Source organism: Culex quinquefasciatus, chromosome 2, assembly GCF_015732765.1.
Source record: "Culex quinquefasciatus strain JHB chromosome 2, VPISU_Cqui_1.0_pri_paternal, whole genome shotgun sequence".
In the NCBI taxonomy this organism is placed as follows: domain Eukaryota; kingdom Metazoa; phylum Arthropoda; class Insecta; order Diptera; family Culicidae; genus Culex; species Culex quinquefasciatus.
Window position 1 is genome coordinate 189238095 of NC_051862.1, and position 19704 is coordinate 189257798.

The window sequence follows — 19704 nt, forward strand, 5'->3', positions numbered from 1 at the left end:
GTCTGTCAACTCTCCGTGGCCAAAGTTTCACCCCGGTTTTCCTCAAAATTTAGAACGGATATCACACAGGCGAGCGAGAACACGGTATGCTACCAGTTAATAACGGGCAAGAAAACGAGAGAGCAACTAGTTGCTTTGGACTAAGACTGACTAACTGACTACATTTAGTATGAGCTAAGGCAGACCGATTAAGAACGGTACTTAATTTAGCGCTTCATAAAAAATCACAAAAAAAATAAGTTTTGTTTTTTCGTTTACTCGGAAAAGGTATTGAAGGAGATTTATGGGCATGGGTTTGTTTTTTTCTTGCTTCTATTTTTCCTCGTCCAAATGAGTGAAAAAAGCCAGAAAGCCGGAGGCGGGCCGACGTTTGTTTACGTGATCTCTTAAGGTGTGTACTAAGTGCAAAATCACGGTCCGTCTAGCGTCTAGCAGTTGTTTCCTGTTTTGTTTTTTCGCTTATTTTTTGACGATTGTTTTCCAATGGGACTTGGACTCGGGCACCGTGTCCGGAGGGAAATTAGCTGTCACTAACGTTTTTCTTGCCTAATGGGTCAAATGATTGACTTTTGTGGGACTTACTCTTGAGAAAATAGAACAAAATATAATTAGTAGGTCAATCAATGATGAATAAATAATAGCTCTAGATTTATGAAAATTACCCAAGCAGCATTTATTGTCGCCAGGCCTTATTTGCAACTAATTCAAAACAATTCAATATTGCTCAGGCAACATGTACGCAACACTCCTGGTGATAAAAAAAAGCGCACGACAACAACGCGATTGGCAACAAAAGCCAGATAATTGTGAACGTGTTGCGGCAATGTTTCCTATGCGATGCTAATATTTGTAAAGTTACTCAACAACTGAAATAATATTATGAGAAATGCATTTAAATAGAATACGTTTCCATAATAACCAACCATTCATTTAAATCTTTGAATTTTAATCTGATGTGACCGCCCAGCCATATTCTCATTAGTACAAATTATGAACCATAAAATGCTGCTTTCTCTCTCGAGTATTAAGATCATTTACGACACGCGGGGCAGTCTAGATCACACACTTATTTTTATTTATTATCTGTTTCATCCGTCATTTGATGGAGATATATATAAATAAATCAAGAAGGACCTTCAATGGAACGGAAACATGTGGAAGCTTAGATTTAACCCGCTACTGCCCATTTTTTTTACTTCTTTTTCCATGTCTTCAGAAACCAACTTATCTTTCAACGAAAGTCTTTTCTTAGTGATCGTGTATAAACCACGTGGCAATCAAATGTAAAATTTTGAACCTAATCTCCCTATCTCCTGCGAGGCTTTTCGTCCATTTTAAATTCAATTATTTCAAAATTTCAATATTTTGAAAAGATAGAAAGATTTTCTACATTTTTTCTTTGAGACTTTGTACAAATAGTTTCTGAAATATAGACTCACAAAGCAACTATTAGCTTGTAATTTTGCAACTGATGATATCTCGGAAACTATTCACAATTTTAAAATGAAGCATAACGTTTAAAAAAGGTTTTAAAACATATAATTTTCGTTAGAGCGTTCAATTTTCCCGGAACAAGGAAAAAACAGTCATAAAATTTATGTTTTAACTATATTTGTTAGGTTTTTCAAGCTTAAAATTAAAGAATTAGCTCAATACTATTCATTGGTAAAAATCGAAACTTCAACCTAAACAAGGACAGCATTTTTAAGATAGCTTAAACGAAATTTAAAATGTATTTTTGTTCTTTGCTGTACATTGGATTTTAAATGAACCACATGTTTTTATCGAATGTGATTCAAATATAAATAATTCTTATAAATATTTATCATATGACATGGAAAATCATTACTAAATTATTTGAAAATGTAAAACAAAACAAGACACGACAGCGAAAAAAATTATGCCAGCCAATGTAAATTTTTAGCTAGTTTAGAATTTCATTTTTTATTTAAAACATATTTTACAAATTATCTTCAAGTCACTACCGCCATCTGGGGAATATAGAGACTACAGTGCGAACAGGTACAGTTAATTTTAGAGCAATAAATTATAAATTATTTAGTAATAGTACTGATTGTTTTGTTCTGATCCTGTTTTAACCGAAATAAAAAAAAATCAGAACATCAGGCAAAAAATGGCTCAAACAATTTGTACATTTGTCCTGAATGACCCCACATGTCGGTGTTTTATGAAACAATAATTAAATATGATATTTTTTTCTTTTAAAAATATGTAATATTGAATAAAAAAATAAGCGTTATTCATTTTGCGGGTATGTAAACTAAAATTTAAAAATAAATTCAATATTCAGCCGTATTAATTGTGATGCATGCCGAATACAAATAATAATGCTTTAAAATTCAATTGATAATGATAAAAATCTGATTTCTTTTTTTTCAAATTTGGGAATTCTCGGGACAAAATATCAAAATTCTTGGGATTGATAGGAATTCATCAATCCCAAGAATTTTGGAATAATCCCGGAAATTTTCGGGATGGACGCACTTATTTTCATCATTTAAATTTTTGAAATTATTTTTAGGTTTTAGTGGTGGCTTACCTTCATAGAGTATTAAAAAATAAAAATAAAATCGAAAATTATAACTTAAAAGTTCGCCATTTTTCAAAAATCACATTATTTTTAAATCCATATCCCTGGAACCTGATTTTGCACAATAATGTATTATGGCTTAAAAGATAATATCTTTTTGAGTCGTATTTATTTAATAAACATAAAAAATAATGCAAAATACTTTTTTAACGAATCCAACTTTCAGCGCCCAAAAAAATTGTAGGCTCCCAGCGATGGAATAATCATCATCAAAAGAAAATCTTTGGGCGTTCATCAAGAGCATGGCTCTCCTCTCTCGCGCACGAAAGATCGGTTAAAAGAATCTAAAAAAATCATCATCTTGATTATTCGGCCGAACATCTTTTTCACTACTACACTTGCAAGTGTAACGTGACACGTCGAAATGTGTGTAAACAAAGTGCAATAAATATTATTAATTGGTGCTGACAAGGAAATTCACAAAAAATCATCAGCAGATTGATTTTTTTTTTGAGAATTTCGTGGGTCTCGTGGCGCAGGGGTAGCGGCTTCGGCTGCCGATCCCGATGATGCTATGAGACGCGGGTTCGATTCCCGCCTTATCCACTGAGCTTCTATCGGATGGTGAAGTAAAACGTCGGTTCCGGTTTCTCCTGTCTCGTCAGAGGCGCTGGAGCAGAAATCCCACGTTAGAGGAAGGCCATGCCCCGGGGGGCGTAGTGCCAATAGTTTCGTTTAGTTTCGTTTCGGGAGCGATTTTCTTTTTTGCGATCTGCCTCCTCTCTATTTCGCGGGTGAAGTAAGTTCGCAAGCTAAAATGATTTTTTTGCGATTATTCCATCCCTGGTATACTGAAACTATTTTTTTTAACGGTCTTGACAGTCTTGGTAAAAGCTTCATCCAAATAAAAAAATACAAGTTGGAAATCTCAAAATAATCTGCAAAAATCTACAGAACTACTCGCTTCGTTCCAAATGTAAAATTTTATCTGCAAATCATTACAATTCAAATGTAGTTCGGTAGTTAAATATGCTGCGGACTTCAAAACACCAAATTTAATTATAATAATGGCCACAGTAAAAGTTCTACGCAGTGACATTCATTTCAGCCTGTAAACAACTAACGTGAGATCACTAGCGGTAGATAGTGTCTAGCCAGAGCCAGGCTAAGTTAGTAGGGCTCGTTCGAAAGTGCAAATGGTTATGCAATAAAGTTGCAAGTTTTATTGACGCTCCTTAGGTGTCATGCCCCGGTCGTTATTCTTTTCTCTGCCAGAGAGGTAATAACAGAACCGGTGACGGGTGATAATCGGTACTGTAACGCTTGATGACATGTGACAGTAACAATTACAATCATCACCCTTTGTGAATTGAGCACCAGCGATTAGTCATCGATTAGCGTTGGGTGGTCAATTGACTACTCTAGTACACGTGACGGGGTAGAGCTATTTTAGATTGCAGTTGAAATAAATATTTTTAGAAGATGCTTGATTTTTAGGAAATTTAATTTCTCGAATTTAGCGTACCAAATCGATCTTGAATGTCTCGCCTCATTTGTTTATCCTCTTTGACTTCCAACCTACCTGGCTCATATTTTGAGTGAAATGACACTAATTTTCTCGCCAGCCAACTTCTAATACCTACATTAAAATATTACACCTTGCGGGATTGCACGGTCCGTCACAAGACTGTCCACCACCCATTGCGGATGATAAATGGGCATCATTTCAATTAAAGTTTGTCGCCACGTACGCAAAACAAACGTGACGAAAATGTTTACTGGCTGATCGCGGTCCCGATGTGTATCTTTAGATGTTCCCCCCCATAAGCCCGAAGGAGTATCAACACAAATTAGTTCCGCTGGGGTTGTTTCGCGGCGTCTAGCGGACATATTCGATCACTCCAAGGGTGCCACAGCACCCCATCTGAGAAAATATTGCCGCTCTAACCCGCGTACATGACCGTCACCCACTACCCTACCCTTCTTTACTAACCTTTTGATTTTCAAATGACGCTCTTGTTGGAACAAAATATACAACGTCGAGCGTGACATTGGCAGTTTAAAAATAATACACACGCGTTAGTGGATCCTCGGAGCACCATGAAGGTAAAGGTCAAGACTGATTTGGAGAAAATTAGTTCTTCAAAATCTCACCTAAAGCTTAGTTTTGTAAACATAAAATTTAATAAAAAGCATCGAAATTTTCCAAAGACATAGTGAATAAAATTAGAAGCAGAGTAGTCAACGACTTCGCAAATCAACTTTTCTTTGAAGATATTTTTTGATTCGGTTGAATATTTATTCCTACTTTCCCTATGTCGAAAGAAGCAATTATTCATCATTAATTTTTCCCTTTTGTACATGTAGGACTTCCTACATTTGAAATCACTGAATAGCGAAAGCTACAATATTTCATGAATAAATGAAAGTTGCTAGTATTTAAAATTGAGGTGAAAAGTCATCGTTTGTGATTGGACACTCAATAATATTTTAACTGAATGAATGTACATGGAAAAGAAATTTGAACAAATAAAAAAAAAAATAATTTTTCCATACAAGCCTCCATATATTTTTGCGGGTTGGTCATACAAAATGAGTACAGTCATCCCACATATTCGGTACACCCACAAACTCGGAACACGTTTGTGGTAATTTGTCAGTAAGATACCAAATACGACTTTTCTATCGGCCCTGCTATTTTTAGGACATTTATTTGGACATTCTCTTGTTATTTCGCTAGCAAAAGTAGTTCTTTTCAAACAAGAAACTGCATTTCAAGACTATTTTATCCAGAGCAGCAAACCACTGCCTAAAAATTGCCTGTTCCATAATTGTGGGTTTTTTAGTGTGCCTCCCACAATAGAGGAGAAAAGCAACTCGCGACAAAATTTTGAGGCTAGGAATTTTGACAGGTATGATTTTCATGAAGTATTCGCCTCCTTTTCTCTCCCACAGAAAACTGGGGACAATGTAGCTGTCAAACTAGGCCAAAATGTTAAAGTCACTCACAAAATGAACTTAGAGTGATTTGAGTTCATTTATGAAGCCACGATTTTTTCCTCGATTGTGGACTACCGTCAGTGGGGGTGACATTGGGTCTGGGGGTGAGATTGGGTCAAAGTGATTTTTTACGGATATTACCATTTCTCAGGTTCTTCTCAATGAAAATGAATTCTGTTCAAAGGATTGTGTAGGGGACATTTTAAGATGACTTCGCAGAAAAATCTCGTTCATAGGACAAATCCTGTTATTTTGGCAGCTGTCTAAAGTTGGGGTACGTTTTTGGCCAAAAATTACCTCTCGAAAAATCATTTTTCTAATATTTTTGTTAGAATAGCTCGAAAACTACCCAAATGTTTGAAAATCTCCACTTCAAACATTGTAGCGTGTCAATACGATTCCCTCGAACAAGAAACACTGTTGGATGAATTGTTTTTACCATATCGTTGTACGACATTATTTCTCAACGCATACAGTCAGCAGCATTATTTTCAGAAATACGCAATAGTATTCATGAACCAAGCCGTACTCTTAGACATTCCCCACTTTTTAGAATAACTGCATACACGACAAATTATTTAAAAAAATCTCTATTAAATCAAATGATGCGCTTTTATAATGAAAATTCACAGTACATACATTTCGACATGTCTAAACCGGAACTACGAAAAAATCTGTACAATAGAAATAATATCTAGTATGTAAGAAAAATTGTAAGTAGTCTACATAAGCTTGACGAAAAAAAATTTTTTTTTTTTGAGCATCATTTTAGTTTCATTTGACCCAATGTCACCCCCTCTAAGAGGTGAGATTGGGTCAATTTTCAAACAATTGGCATTTGAGGTAGTGTTCATCAAAATCCACCATATTTTGGGAAAATGTTAGTTAAGTATCTAAGAACAAATCTACGTTGAAAGATTTTCGATGTTATTTAAATTGTTTTTGTTATTAAGAAAATACGAGAGGTGTATCGTTTTTTGACCCATAGTCACCCCCACTGACGGTACTTCAATTTTACTGATATTAAAAAAATATATCAGACCATTCAAAAAACATAACTAAACTTGAGTTTCATTGGTTTTAGTGTATGAAGTCATTATTTTGTGAAAAAAATCCTGGAGAGAACTTAAGTTTGTTTAAATCCGTAAGAAAAACATGTTCCGAATTTGTGAATTTCAAGGGCCAATGTTTTTCTTTAAAAACAAGGTATAAAACAAAAATGACAGTGGATCTATACTGCGTCGTCATCATTATCTTTGTTTCGATAATTCTATCGGCGTTCATTTTATCGCGAATAATGGACAATAACTCATTTTTTTAATAAGTTAAATTTTCAATGCTTTCAGTAAGAATTTTTTTTGAAAATGTTGAAGGTTTCAAAGTCTAAATACTCAAATACTGGTCTTTTGAATAATAATAACTTCAAAATTGTAAAATCAAGCATTACTTTGTAAATGGCTTTGAAATTATTTGTATTGAAACATTTCACTATAGAATTTTTTCAGCATTTCAAGAACCTTTTTTCAGGGGTGGCTTCCTTCATAGCCTTAAAAAAATATGTTGAAAATGTCTTGTAATTAGTTCAAAAATATGCCATAAAAGAAAATGTAAAAGAGCAAATTAAAGAACGGTCAATTTTGTTTGAACAACTGCAATCGAATGTATTAATCCATTACGCCAGTCACGCTACAATGAACTTGTAAACGCTAAATTTTAAATTACCAAACCATCACATTTCACTACTCAAATGGGCAGACCCTTCATCTCTCAGGCCAAACCCGTTCACCACTAGCTGGCGTCGTTATAAATGGTTTTTGGCACTAATTTCACGACTTGTTGTATAAAAGCCATTAATTTTTGGCTGCATATGGACACACACACACACATCTTCATACTTGTCCACAGGCCGACATTTGTGGGTTAAATATCAAACGTCGCTGCAATTTGCACTTCTTTTCATTTTTTGTAGCGATTCCCGGCACGTTTGATGATTGAGTTTACTCCTGTCAACCTCCCGGTGGCCACAGCAGTCGCGCTTCGGAATAAGATATTTGGACCATTTCCCTATGGAGGGCAAGTACCTGTCAACGTGGCCGTCGGCATCCCACAAAGTAAGCGCAGATTGCACCTTGCACCACAGCGATTTCGCGTGCTTGGATCGGAAAATGCAATTTCCACCAGCTCCGTGCTAAGAAAAAGTGATTTAAAGTACGCCCACGGGGGGAGACGACCATGCGCTGCCAATGATGGTGCTCTTGAATTTAGACAACCTAGCAATTTATGGCCAGAAAGATTACATTAAATAATAAACCACCGTGCGCCAAACGCCGAATTAATACGGATTTGTGTTGGCTGGAACAACGTTTTCTTTGGCCTCGCTAGGGGAAATGCTAAAAATAACCTCCTTTCTCGTCAGTCGTAAATGATGCTGTTTTCTTTTCTTCCGAAAATCGAAATCGTTCAAAGTATGGCGCGAAATACTAATAAATGGAGTTCATGACTTTTTGCAACAATCAGATCATCGCCACTGGACGGCGAAACGACCGTCACTCAAATTTTCATTAACTTAAATTCCTCCATTTCCCCCACCCCGCATAACAAGATCGACTTTTAATTTCCCAAAATAAAAACAAAAATCAATCACAAAATCGACCGGTCCGTGTGCACACTACATAGTACACTCCTCCAAGCCAGACTTCCGTCGGCAGAACCGGGGAAAGTTTTCTGCACAGATCAACCACACACATCCAAAAAAACAGCGTTCTAAATTTAATAATTTCCCACCAAAAACGATGACGCCGCGTTGCCTGACAATTTTGTAATCCAGAGTATTTTTAATTCCACGCTACACACCCAACTGGTCGGCACCAGATTTGGTGATTTCGAGCATCGGCGGAAATCATCTGCTTCAAGGTTGCGTGGGATTTTGTTTTTTTTTTCGTTGTTTCATTCATGCTCGGTTTCTTCTTCCGCAGGGCTTACCTTGAAATCGGACAGTGATGCCATCAGATCGTCCAGCTCCTTGGTGGCGGACGACGTGTAGTTGCCCTGCTCGTTCTGGGCGAGCTGCTGTTGGTACACTGGAACGAGAAGAGAATAAGTTTATTTTGAATCAATAATTTTGCACAGTAATTTCAATATACTTAGATTATTTTTTAATTTCTTGAAAAGAAATATTTGAAATTTGTTCAACCATGTTCATTTAAAAAACAGTCCACTTAAACCGTGTGATACAAGCACCATTCGATGTGTTTCTGCTTGCATAAGTATCGGGCGCACTCACAAGTTTACTCCTCATTTCTGTGCAAAGCTGACATCGGTACTAATGAAAACCGATGGTTTTTTAATTCTGGACTTTGAAAAAACATAAAAAATAAAATTAAACAAACTTTTTTTTTCTAAAACATCTACAACATTTTATATAGATGTTTTCTGCAGAACTAGTTTAACTAACTAATCAAGAGTTTTTTTAAAGGACCTATAAGGTATTGTCTTTCATATGTTTATTAGGGTGTTTCAGCCAAACAAAAAAGTTCTCAGAATCAGGCAAACCGAGGTTCCCCTAGTAGAGGATACCCATAGGGACTCTCATGCCAAATATCGGCCCATTTGGTTGAGAATTGGCCTGTCCCCAGCGGTTTAAAGTTTACATGGAAATTACTATGGGATTTTTATGCTTTTCGTTCAATCGTTCCTACAGGTCTGGGGACAACATGGATTCACTCGGAATAAAGACAGGTGTGTAGGGGATGGTCCAATGAACACATTCCAGAAGGAATTAGGGTTGTCCATTCTGTCCCCAAGGTGCGCATTGGATCGACGTCCGGTGTCTCCAGAATCATCGATTCACCCTTCAAATGTACGCATTGTCCTTAGTATGCTATGACGGCTAGGAGAAAATTACGACGCTCCTTGTCAGACGGTGAACACGTGGCAGAGCATCTACTCGAGTTTTGGCTTAGAAACATTCTTTAAAGTACTAAAATTATAATTATTGATGTTCCTGAAAGAATTTCAACTATTCTAAATAAAGTGAAATGATGATTTTGTGTTAATAATGCAATCGATGCCTCTCCACGTGTTCACCGTCTCATATGGGGCGTCGCGGTTTCCACCTAGCCGTCATAGCATACTAAGGAAATGCGATGCTTTTGAAGGATGAATCGTTGGTTTTGGAGACACCGGACGTCGATCCAATGCGCACCTTGGGGACAGAATGGACAACCCTAATTCCTTCTGGAATTTGTTCATTGGACCATCCCCTACACACCTGTCTTTATTCCGAGAGAATCCATGTTGTCCCCAGACCTGTAGGAACGATTGAACGAAAAGCACAAAAATCCCATAGTAATTTCCATGTAAACTTTAAACCGCTGGTGACAGGCCAATTCTCAACCAAATGGGCTGATATTTGGCATGAGAGTCCCTATGGGTATCCTCTACTAGGGGAACCTCGGTTTGCCTGATTCTGAGAACTTTTGGTTTTGGATGAAACACCCTAATGTTTATGAACCTTAATTTGAAGCTAAAATCGATTTATGGTTAAACCTTGTGTGAACTGCTATATTTAGTTTTGCTAAAATGAGCCTTTATGTAATAATAGATCTATACCATTGTAATCTGTACATACTACTTTTTTCAAACATTTTTATAACACTCAAAACATTGAATTTTCGACCATTTTGCAATGTTTTTCTTGAATTAAAAAAAATCATATGATTTTTTCAAACAATTTAACGAATGATTCATCTTTGGACATAAGAATCAGACAGTTTGTTAGAAATGTCGCCATTTTAAAATTGATGACACTTAAAAAACCTCAATTTAATTGTTTCTTCATAATTAGAGTAGGTTATTCCGAAAAAATCGCAATTTTTTCGAGATCCTTAATTTTGATTTTTTTTTTTTGAATGAAACTTTGTCTATTCCAATTTCAAAACAAGTTTGTATCTTACATTTTTCATACATTTGTGTGGGCTGTTCATACAAAATGGGCATTGGGGTGGTCCAAATCCGGGCTTACTCAGGGCTACCCGCTGAAATCCAAGATCTAGGCTAAATTCCTAATTTAAACATTTCTGACCCCGGCACCCACCCTTGTTAAGCCCAGGTACGCAAAACAAGTGGAAAGTTTTTCCAAAATTAGTGATGATCTTAGTTCCTAAAATTGTTTAGAATTTGATAGGGTAGAGGACCCAGTTTTCGCCCACCTACTGGAATTAATCTGTATTTAGCTAAATACATAACACCATTTTTTGGTTGAATTTATTGTGTAGGTTTAAAAATTAATTCATTTCTAGCTCTTATTGAAACTTTCCTAGTGAACTATGAACTATTGTTTATTAAGTTTTTATAAGCATTTCAAAATAAGCCTTATTGCAGCCGCCATATTTTTGTCAATTTCGACTACAGCGGGTAATAATGTTAATGAGGGAAAACAAATCATTTTGTCCGAAAGTAATGTATATGAATAGTTCATAGCTTCACTGAATGTCTGAATTTCATGAAAATCTAATGATTTACCTGTTTTAAATGTTTACTAAAGGTTATTTCAATAAAATAAAGTGGGTGATTTCTGGGGTCATCAAAAATCATGAGATCCAATTTTCGCCCAGGGTGAAATCTAATATAGTGTTTTCAGATTTTATCTAGAACCAGTTTGCGTTAACCATAAAAACTTATCTAATCGCAGCGAAATGTGCTTGAAAATATATATGGATCATTCATTTCGCGAAATCGTGAAATTTCACTAACCCTAGTTATAACATTAAAAATACATTGGGGTTCTCAATTGGTGTGTAAAAGTTCAATTCAAAAAATATATTGCTGAAAATTTTGATCTATAATCACTCCTTCATCTTTAGGAATAACTGTTGGAACATTGTAGCAATTTTTTTTTGGCTGGGAAAAAATATTTCAATAAGTTCCTACAATTTTACTTTTTTTACTTTATTGATCAGACTTGCTGGTTGCTGAGATGCAGATTCTGACATTTGAAATTTTGTGAAAAGTGCGTTTTCTCAGTGTCAACTAAGTAACCCTCATTTTGCAACTCGCGATGTCTTGGAAACAACTGTTGGCTCGATTTTAAATGTTAAAAAAAATATTTTTCTGAAATGTTAGGCTATTTTCTTTAAATAATTTCGAAATTTTAGAATCAAGATAAACTTTGAAACAAACGTTGATTTTTTAAAATGTATGGTAGAAATTTTCAAACAAAGTTGAAGTTTGAAAACCAATTAAAACGAAACGAAACTATTGGCACTACGCCCCCCGGGGCATGGCCTTCCTCTAACGTGGGATTTCTGCTCCAGCGCCTCTGACGAGACAGGAGAAACCGGGACCGACGTTTTACTTCACCATCCGATAGAAGCTCAGTGGATAAGGCGGGAATCGAACCCGCGTCTCATAGCATCATCGGGATCGGCAGCCGAAGCCGCTACCCCTGCGCCACGAGACCCAAAAATCGATAGTAGCATAAATTTTTGATTGTAGGTTAAAGAATAAAAGTATAAGCTTAATGTTATGTTATGGCTTTAGAAACAGACAGTAACTATTGCAAATATATATGGTGAAGGAAAATGATAATCGATAAGCTTAGATTAGTTTAAAAACAAATTATATGGCAGATAATTTTTTTTGTATTATAAATTATAAGTAGCATAAATTAATTGGCGGATATTTATTTTTTTGTAAATACATAACTAAATAAATTAAATATGGAAATCACACAGAATGTTACAGCAGTAAAATTTTCTGAAACAGAGTGGAAAAGACTTGAGAGATAGTTGACACAATAGTTGATAAAATAAAATCAGAAGCAAATGTTGGGTAGTAAACAAAAGTCGTATTAGAACATCAAAAAACAGAAAATAGCTGGTAGATGAGAAAGGATGAAAGAGAAATGTGTGATGGTCCAGGTAAGTCAACAGCAGTTTGTTCAATATGCTGCGAATCAAAACAATACCATCTACAATCAAAAAAAATCTTTCCATTCCCACATTGGCACGCCTCTTTTTTAGCCGTCTCAATTCTGTCCCTCGCTAGATCATAACATTCTATATAAAAGGATTAAAAAAATCAAATGAGAACTTTTTGTATCCCTAACCCGGAATTTGTGCAATTTTTCAAAAAAGTAGTTGTTTATGGTTGCATATTCGATTTGTTATTAAAGAAAATAGAAATAAAATATTCAAAAAATCATGTCTTTGCTGCAATTTTTTCGCCCAAAAGTTAATAATATTTTTTTGGGGCCGCTCCCCCACCCCCTTCCAAGTCGGACGGAAAATCGAGGGATAAAAAAACATTTTTTTTAAGAAAGTAGAAGTCCAATCAACTGAAAACAATTGGAAATGCATTTTCCTACATTTAAAATCAAATATAGCATGTCTGGGATCAATCAAGAATATTTGGATTTTTTGTGAAATTCCGTTGTACAGCGCCGCAAAAAGTTTTTTATCTAGGCGAAAAACAAAATTCGCCAGTGCTAAAATATTTTGAAAGCCAATGAATGCAAAACAACTGGAAAGGTGTAAAATGCAGTTAAAAACGCTTTTTACATTCGAATATAAATACCATGGCCTGTAGTTTAATTTTTATATTTTTTTATTTCAATTCCAAGTAAAAAAAAACCATTAATATCAATCAATCCAATATGCTGATAAATGTACAACGATTTTTTTTTCGCGAGATGTTGCATAGTCAGTACTTACTCTGGTTCTGATAGTTGGCACTCGGCGTTCCGGTCAGTTTTTCCGTGGTCGTTTCCCGCACGGTAATCGTAACCTGTCGACCAGGTTGAGTCGGGTTGGGCGATTGATTGCTAAAACGATAAAACAACATTAGAAAATTTTTGTGGCAAAAAAAATCACCGATATTTTATACCCATAAGGAACCGCATAGATCGGATTCTGGTTGGCATTGCTCAGCTCGTCCAGCAGACTATCGACCGAGGGCCGCTTGATGGAGTCGTTGATGGCATATGGCGAGGGACTAGTGGTTCCATTGTTGGGAGGATCTACATTGAAAAGTAGAAACTTTTATAAGAATCGTTAAATTTAAGACCAAGGCTGAGGAACTCACGCTTCTCCGCGATATTTCCGTAGCGAGCGCTGCTCAAGTCCTGCAGCAGCGAGTCCAGCTCGGACAGGTTTCCGGAGGCGGATCCGGGCAGTTTCTGCTGCTGCGGTGTGCTGGACCGGGGCAGCGAGTTGTTGTGATGGGGCGTGGTGGACCGCGGAAGGGAACCATTGCCGTACCCGTTCGCGCCACGTGTCTCTGTGATGGTTTTTGTCGAGGACGTCTGGTAGGCTGCTTGCTGTAATTAAACCAGGAGAGATTTGATGAGTAATGGGATTATTTGTGTTTTGTATGGAATTCTAGGGCAGTTTCGCAAATATTTACATTATTGGGTTTTGATACCAAACACCTGTTCAAAACGCAAATCATACCAAAATAAACATTATTCTAATGCAAAACAGCAAAGCGAAAGCCTTGGTTTGAAGATTTTCCGATTCAAATTGATAATTAAGTGTTGCATCTGGTCAGCCTCAGTCAGCAGAAATAGCACGATTCCGAGCAGGATGGCAAATGTGCAATTGCTGCAATTTGGCGCACTTGGGAATTACTCGCGTATAAAAACGCCTAGCACTTTAATGCTTATTTTTTTAAAATACCATATTTTGACAAAGGTTCCTGTCAAACGACTACGGTAAGTAAAAACTAAAAAGCAAAATTATATTTAAAAATAATAAACACAAAACAGGAAAACAAATTTAAATAGCTTTGAAATGCTTAAACTTAGGTGCTCCAATTAAAAAATGTCGTACTAGCAGAGTCTTACGTTACTAAGTTGGCCAACACCTGAGCGCGTCGTCGTCTTCTGACCTAATTTTAGAAAAACTCTCTCTGTCCAAGTCACCAAACGTAATAAAATCATCAAAGAGTTGGATCGATCCCAAACAGACGAGGTCGGCGCCTGCAGGTAGACAAACATCAACGCGCACGTTGCACGCCAAATTACGTCCGAAGCCAAACATTGATTCATGGTCAACACAGAGTCCCCGTCCGTCAACGGGCGGAAATTGGTCAACCGCCATGCGACACTCGGTGAGTCATCCTGTTACACAAAGTATCCTTTGGTAGTGAAGAGTACAAACCACACTCTTTTTTGCGATTTAAAGAAGTCACTGAAGTCTGCACCAAGAAATCTGGCCGTAAACGTGTCATCGGAAGCGATTAACGGCTTCTTTACGGCCACTTTAAAACGCATTTCGGCGCGATACGGAGATAGCGAAGAAGGGTCGTCCGGCGTCTTCGAAGAGTCGGGTGTGATTTTGCAATCAACGCAGATTTCACTGTCACCTCGTAAAAGTTTAGCCCTGCCAGGCTAGGAAGCACTTTCCGTGCGGCAAAAATGTTTGTAAACATTCAACGCCACGGGAGAGATACCGTGGTTAGAAGAATGTGGTCTACGTGGAATTGGTGATGAAACAGCATCCCGTAGCGAAGATGTCGTCAGTTTAAGCTTTGATGGAATGGTTCTTGCCCCACCAAAGTACATCAACTTACCGGACTCGAAGTCTGTTTGTTCCGAACGCCGTTCAGGCTGCCATAGCCAGGAACCGACGAGCCACCACCGCCAACGTGTTGATGCTGCCCCGGCACCGTGTTTTGCAGGTCAGCGAGTAGAGCATCTAAAAGAGAGAACGCAAACGAAACGGTGTTGAGGTTAGTAAACTGACTAGTGCTTAAGGTTACCGATTACACCGCGTTGGCTTATCAGTCCAAACGCGAAGAATTGCGCGGTGACAAATCGTTTCCAGCGAACGTCATCGCTCGATGAGTTCTTCGAATTTTGCCAAACTACCTAGAAAATCTTGACAATTTTCCTCGACACTTTCGTACGTGATAACCTCAGCTTCTGACATAACTTGGAATAATTAAACCCTATTTGGACGAATCCCAAAACAAGCAAATCTCAGGTTTTCCAAATATTTGCAAACGTTTTGCAAGCCTCTGCTGCTGCTGCTCCGAAACTGGTAATGCCGCGTTTATCGTTGCAAAAAGACTAAACCCAAAGCGACACACTCTCCCATATAGAGCGCGCACACGTTTTTCCAGCGCCAGCGACGGGTGGTGACGATGAATCAGATGAGTACCGTTGGTCGATGGAGGTTTAGAATGATTGAATTGAACAAAGATCACGAAAGGGCTTTGTTTCCAAATTATTAATTCAAGCCTTTTCCTTTCTGGAGTTTTCTTTCTTTCCTTTTATTTTATTTTTTTTTTTTGAAGAGGTCCAATAAACCAAATTTTCAGATTTTGCTTTTTGGTTGTTTTTGAAACCGCCTTGAGTCAGGGGTACTAAAAACACCCGGAAAGCAAAAACCGAAAATTTGGTTTACTGGACCTTTTCAAAAAAAACTCCAGATTTGCACATTAAAATTGCATTGAAATGAATAAAAAAGAATGAGTGATAAGTTTTTCACGATTTCGACGCTTCTGTGCTTTCTTATGCTAACTAGATAGGAAAACCGAAGTCTTTGTAGATAAAAGGAAGACACTAGTGGTTGGTACTAGTAATGGTGGCCGACAGCTATAAAGTCAACTTCGTTTTTTCGTTAGATAGGAAAACCAGCAAGCTTAGAACAAGATAGCACACTTAGCATATTTTTGCATTTTAAACATTTATCAAATCTGGAGTTTTTTTTTTTTTAAAGGTCCTATAAACCAAATTTTTATTTTTTGCTTTTTGGGTGTTTTTGAATACCCCTGCCTCATGGCGGTTCTAAAAACACCCAAAAAGCAAAAATTGAAAATTTGGTTTATAGGACCTTTTCAAAAAAAACTCCAGATATAAGTTCGCAAAAAATCATAATCTGCTTTTCAAAAAAGTAGATTTCTTTCTCTAAAAAAAAAAGTTAAACGTATCGAATTAAAAAATATCTAAGTATCTTCTACCAAATCAAAAACCTGGTAGTTTGACATGAGCTATACTGCACCTGATCGCATAAATGTCCCATATGCATTTTCAACAATTTAGAGTTTTTGATGCAGTTTGGTTCAAAATCGTGTGCTCTCAAAAGAGCCCATAACATCCAGAACTTTGTTCTAGAAATCAGGAGGAAATCCAGTTTATCGCGAAAACTTAAAACACGTAGCTTTATGTATGGGACAAACTTCAAATCTGGAGTTTTTTTTAAAAGGACCTATAAACCAAATTTTTTTTTTTTTTTTGCTTTTTGGGAGTTTTAAGAACCGCCTTGAGTCAGGGGCATTCAAAAACACCCAAAAAGCAAAAATGAAAATTTGGTTTATAGGACCTTTTCAAAAAAAAAAAAAACTCCAGAAATGCATTTTTCTCAGCTTGCTGTTTTTGCATATGAGCAGTTCTCTAGGATTTCGGTCATTCATTTTTTTGTAGTTTTTAATACGACTTTTTTGGTGTCTTCGGTATGCCTAAAGAAGCCATTTTGCGTCATTAGTTTGTCCATATAATTTTCCATACAAATTTGGCAGCTGTCCATACAAAAATGATGTATGAAAATTCAAAAATCTGTATCTTTTGAAGGAATTTTTTGATCGATTTGGTGTCTTCGGCAAAGTTGTAGGTATGGATACGGACTATACTGGAAAAAAAATAATACACTGTAAAAAAAAATTGATGATTTTTTTATTTAACTTTTTATCACTAAAACTTGATTTGCTAAAAAACACTATTTTTATTTTTTTTATTTTTTGATATTTTTTAGAGGACATCAAATGCCAACTTTTCAGAAATTTCCAGGTTGTGCAAAAAATCATTGGCCGAGTTATGAATTTTTAAATCAATACTGATTTTTTCTCAAAATCGAAATTATGGTCGCAAAAAATTTTCAACTTCATTTTTCGATGTAAAATTAAATTTGCAATCAAAAAGTACTTTACTGAAATTTTGATAAAGTGCACCATTTTCAAGTTAAATCCATATTTAAGTGACTTTTTTGAAAATAGTCGAAGTTTTTCATTTTTTTTTTAAATTAGTGCACATGTTTGCCCACATTATTGACAAACATATTTTTGAAAAGCTGAGAAAATTCTCTATATTTTGCTTATTCGGACTTTGTTGATACGACCTTTAGTTGCTGAGATATTGCAATGCAAAGATTACTTTTCAAAAGGGCCAAACATTCAATATTACGCCCTTTTAAAATGTTTGTCTTGATTTGAAAATTTTGAAAATATTTTTTCGAAAAGATCGGAAAATTTCACAAATATTTGATATTTTAACATTGAAAATCGGACCATTAGTTGCTGAGATATCGACATTGAAAAATGGTGGGCTATTTGGGTAAGACTTAAAAAACATCAATTTTCCTGTTTTTAAACCTTTGCATTGCAATATCTCAGCAACTAAAGGTCGTATCAACAGTCCGAAGAAGCAAAATATAGAGAATTTTTTCAGCTTTTCAAAATTATTTTTGTCAAATGTGGGCAAACATGTGCACTAATTTAAAAAAATGAAAAACTTCGACTATTTCCAAAAAAGTCACTTAAATATGGATTGAACTTGAAAATGGTGCACTTTATCAAAATTTCAGTAAAGTACTTTTTGATTGCAAATTTGATTTTACATCGAAAAATGAAGTTGAAAAATTTTTGCGACCAAAATTTCGATTTTTAGAAAAAAATCAGTATTGATTAAAACATTTATAACTCGGCCAATGATTTTTTGCACAACCTGGAAATTTCTGAAAAGTTGGCATTTGATGTCCTCTAAAACATATCAAAAAATTAAAAAAAATAAAAAAAGTGTTTTTTTTGTAAATCAAATTTTAGTGATAAAAAGTTAAATAAAAAAATCACCAATTTTTTTAACCGCGTATTATTTTTTTTCCAGTGTAGTCCGTATCCATACCTGCAACTTTGCCGAAGACACCAAATCGATCAAAAAATTCCTTCAAAAGATACAGATTTTTGAATTTTCATACATCATTTTTGTATGGACAGCCGCCAAAGTTGTATGGAAAATTATATGGACAAACTAATGATGCAAAATGGCTTCTTTGGGCATACCGAAGGATCCAAAAAAGTTTCAGTCGGATTAAAAAATACAAAAATTAAAATTGAAGAAAAAAGACCGATTTCGTAGAGAATTGCTCATATGGGACATTTATGCGAATTTGGGCAGTATATGACTTGAATAATGTGTTGAACTCAAATTTATTTAAACTTTAAAAAAACTCACTATAAAAGTCTCATGTCAGAGAAAAAAACAAACTTTTAAAGCAAAAATGAAATATAAACAAAACTAACATGTTAAAGATTGTTTCCACCATATGTTTCCAAATCAACTCTTTTCAACAGTTCCGATCCACATAAACTCCTCGACAGCAAACAACTACCAATCACGGTTCATTACATTGCCAGTGGTACCGTTTATCTAGCGAGTACAAGTACAAGTCGCGTTCTAACGCCGTCCCAATCAATCGGTTTTGCTCGCTTTAGGAGGTCGGTAACGTCGGTGACGTTCTGAGTTTTGCCTGCCTGTGACAACGATTGATGACGACGCGAACGAGACAAACATCGACAGCTCAATGCCAAAGTGCGGTTTCCCGCCAGTGCGCGAAAGACGATATGCCTCACAGAGATTAGCCGCTCGAGTGGGGAGGGAGATTTGTCTAGTATGAAGGGTTAAGTTGATTAATTTGAGTACTTTTGTAGAGTACTGCTCGTGTTTGCAGTTCGAGTAACTTCAAAGTGGATTGAATGTTTAATGGTAACTTTTTTTGTCATACCATCAGTCTTTGGAATAGGTTTCAACCTCTATCTAAGCAAAATGAAAAAATAAAATAATAAAAACAAAGTCTATGTCGTGATCTGCATCTAGATTGCAAATAAATGGATATCGGATTGCATTTTTTATTCGCAGAATTTGGCAAAATTTAGCGTTTTAGCTCAAGTTGCGCTCTGAATACAAATTACTGTTTTCTAATAATAACATCCGAAACAACATCAAACGTGACATCTTTACAGCTACGAACCACAAATCACGTTCGCCTCCCACGTGCTCCTAACCCACTTTGAACAAAGAGAGGGAAAGATCTCGTTTCATCAAATCAACATAAAACACTGTCACCACATCAATTGAAATATCACTTTTTACGCGAGAA

General features: G+C 36.1%; 1 protein-coding gene across 2 annotated transcripts in view; it reads right to left on the minus strand.

The window, feature by feature from the left end:
- LOC6035288 (leupaxin) overlaps positions 1-19704 on the minus strand; it is a 59198-nt gene that overhangs the window by 16291 nt on the left and 23203 nt on the right. For both annotated transcript variants that reach the window (XM_038255083.1, XM_038255084.1), the window contains exons 2-6: positions 15122-15246; positions 13634-13868; positions 13436-13568; positions 13264-13373; positions 8534-8631 (exon numbers count right to left, since the gene is read on the minus strand). In XM_038255083.1, the coding sequence (XP_038111011.1) occupies positions 8534-8631; positions 13264-13373; positions 13436-13568; positions 13634-13868; positions 15122-15246 (701 nt within the window). The remainder of the gene's footprint in view (positions 1-8533; positions 8632-13263; positions 13374-13435; positions 13569-13633; positions 13869-15121; positions 15247-19704) is intronic.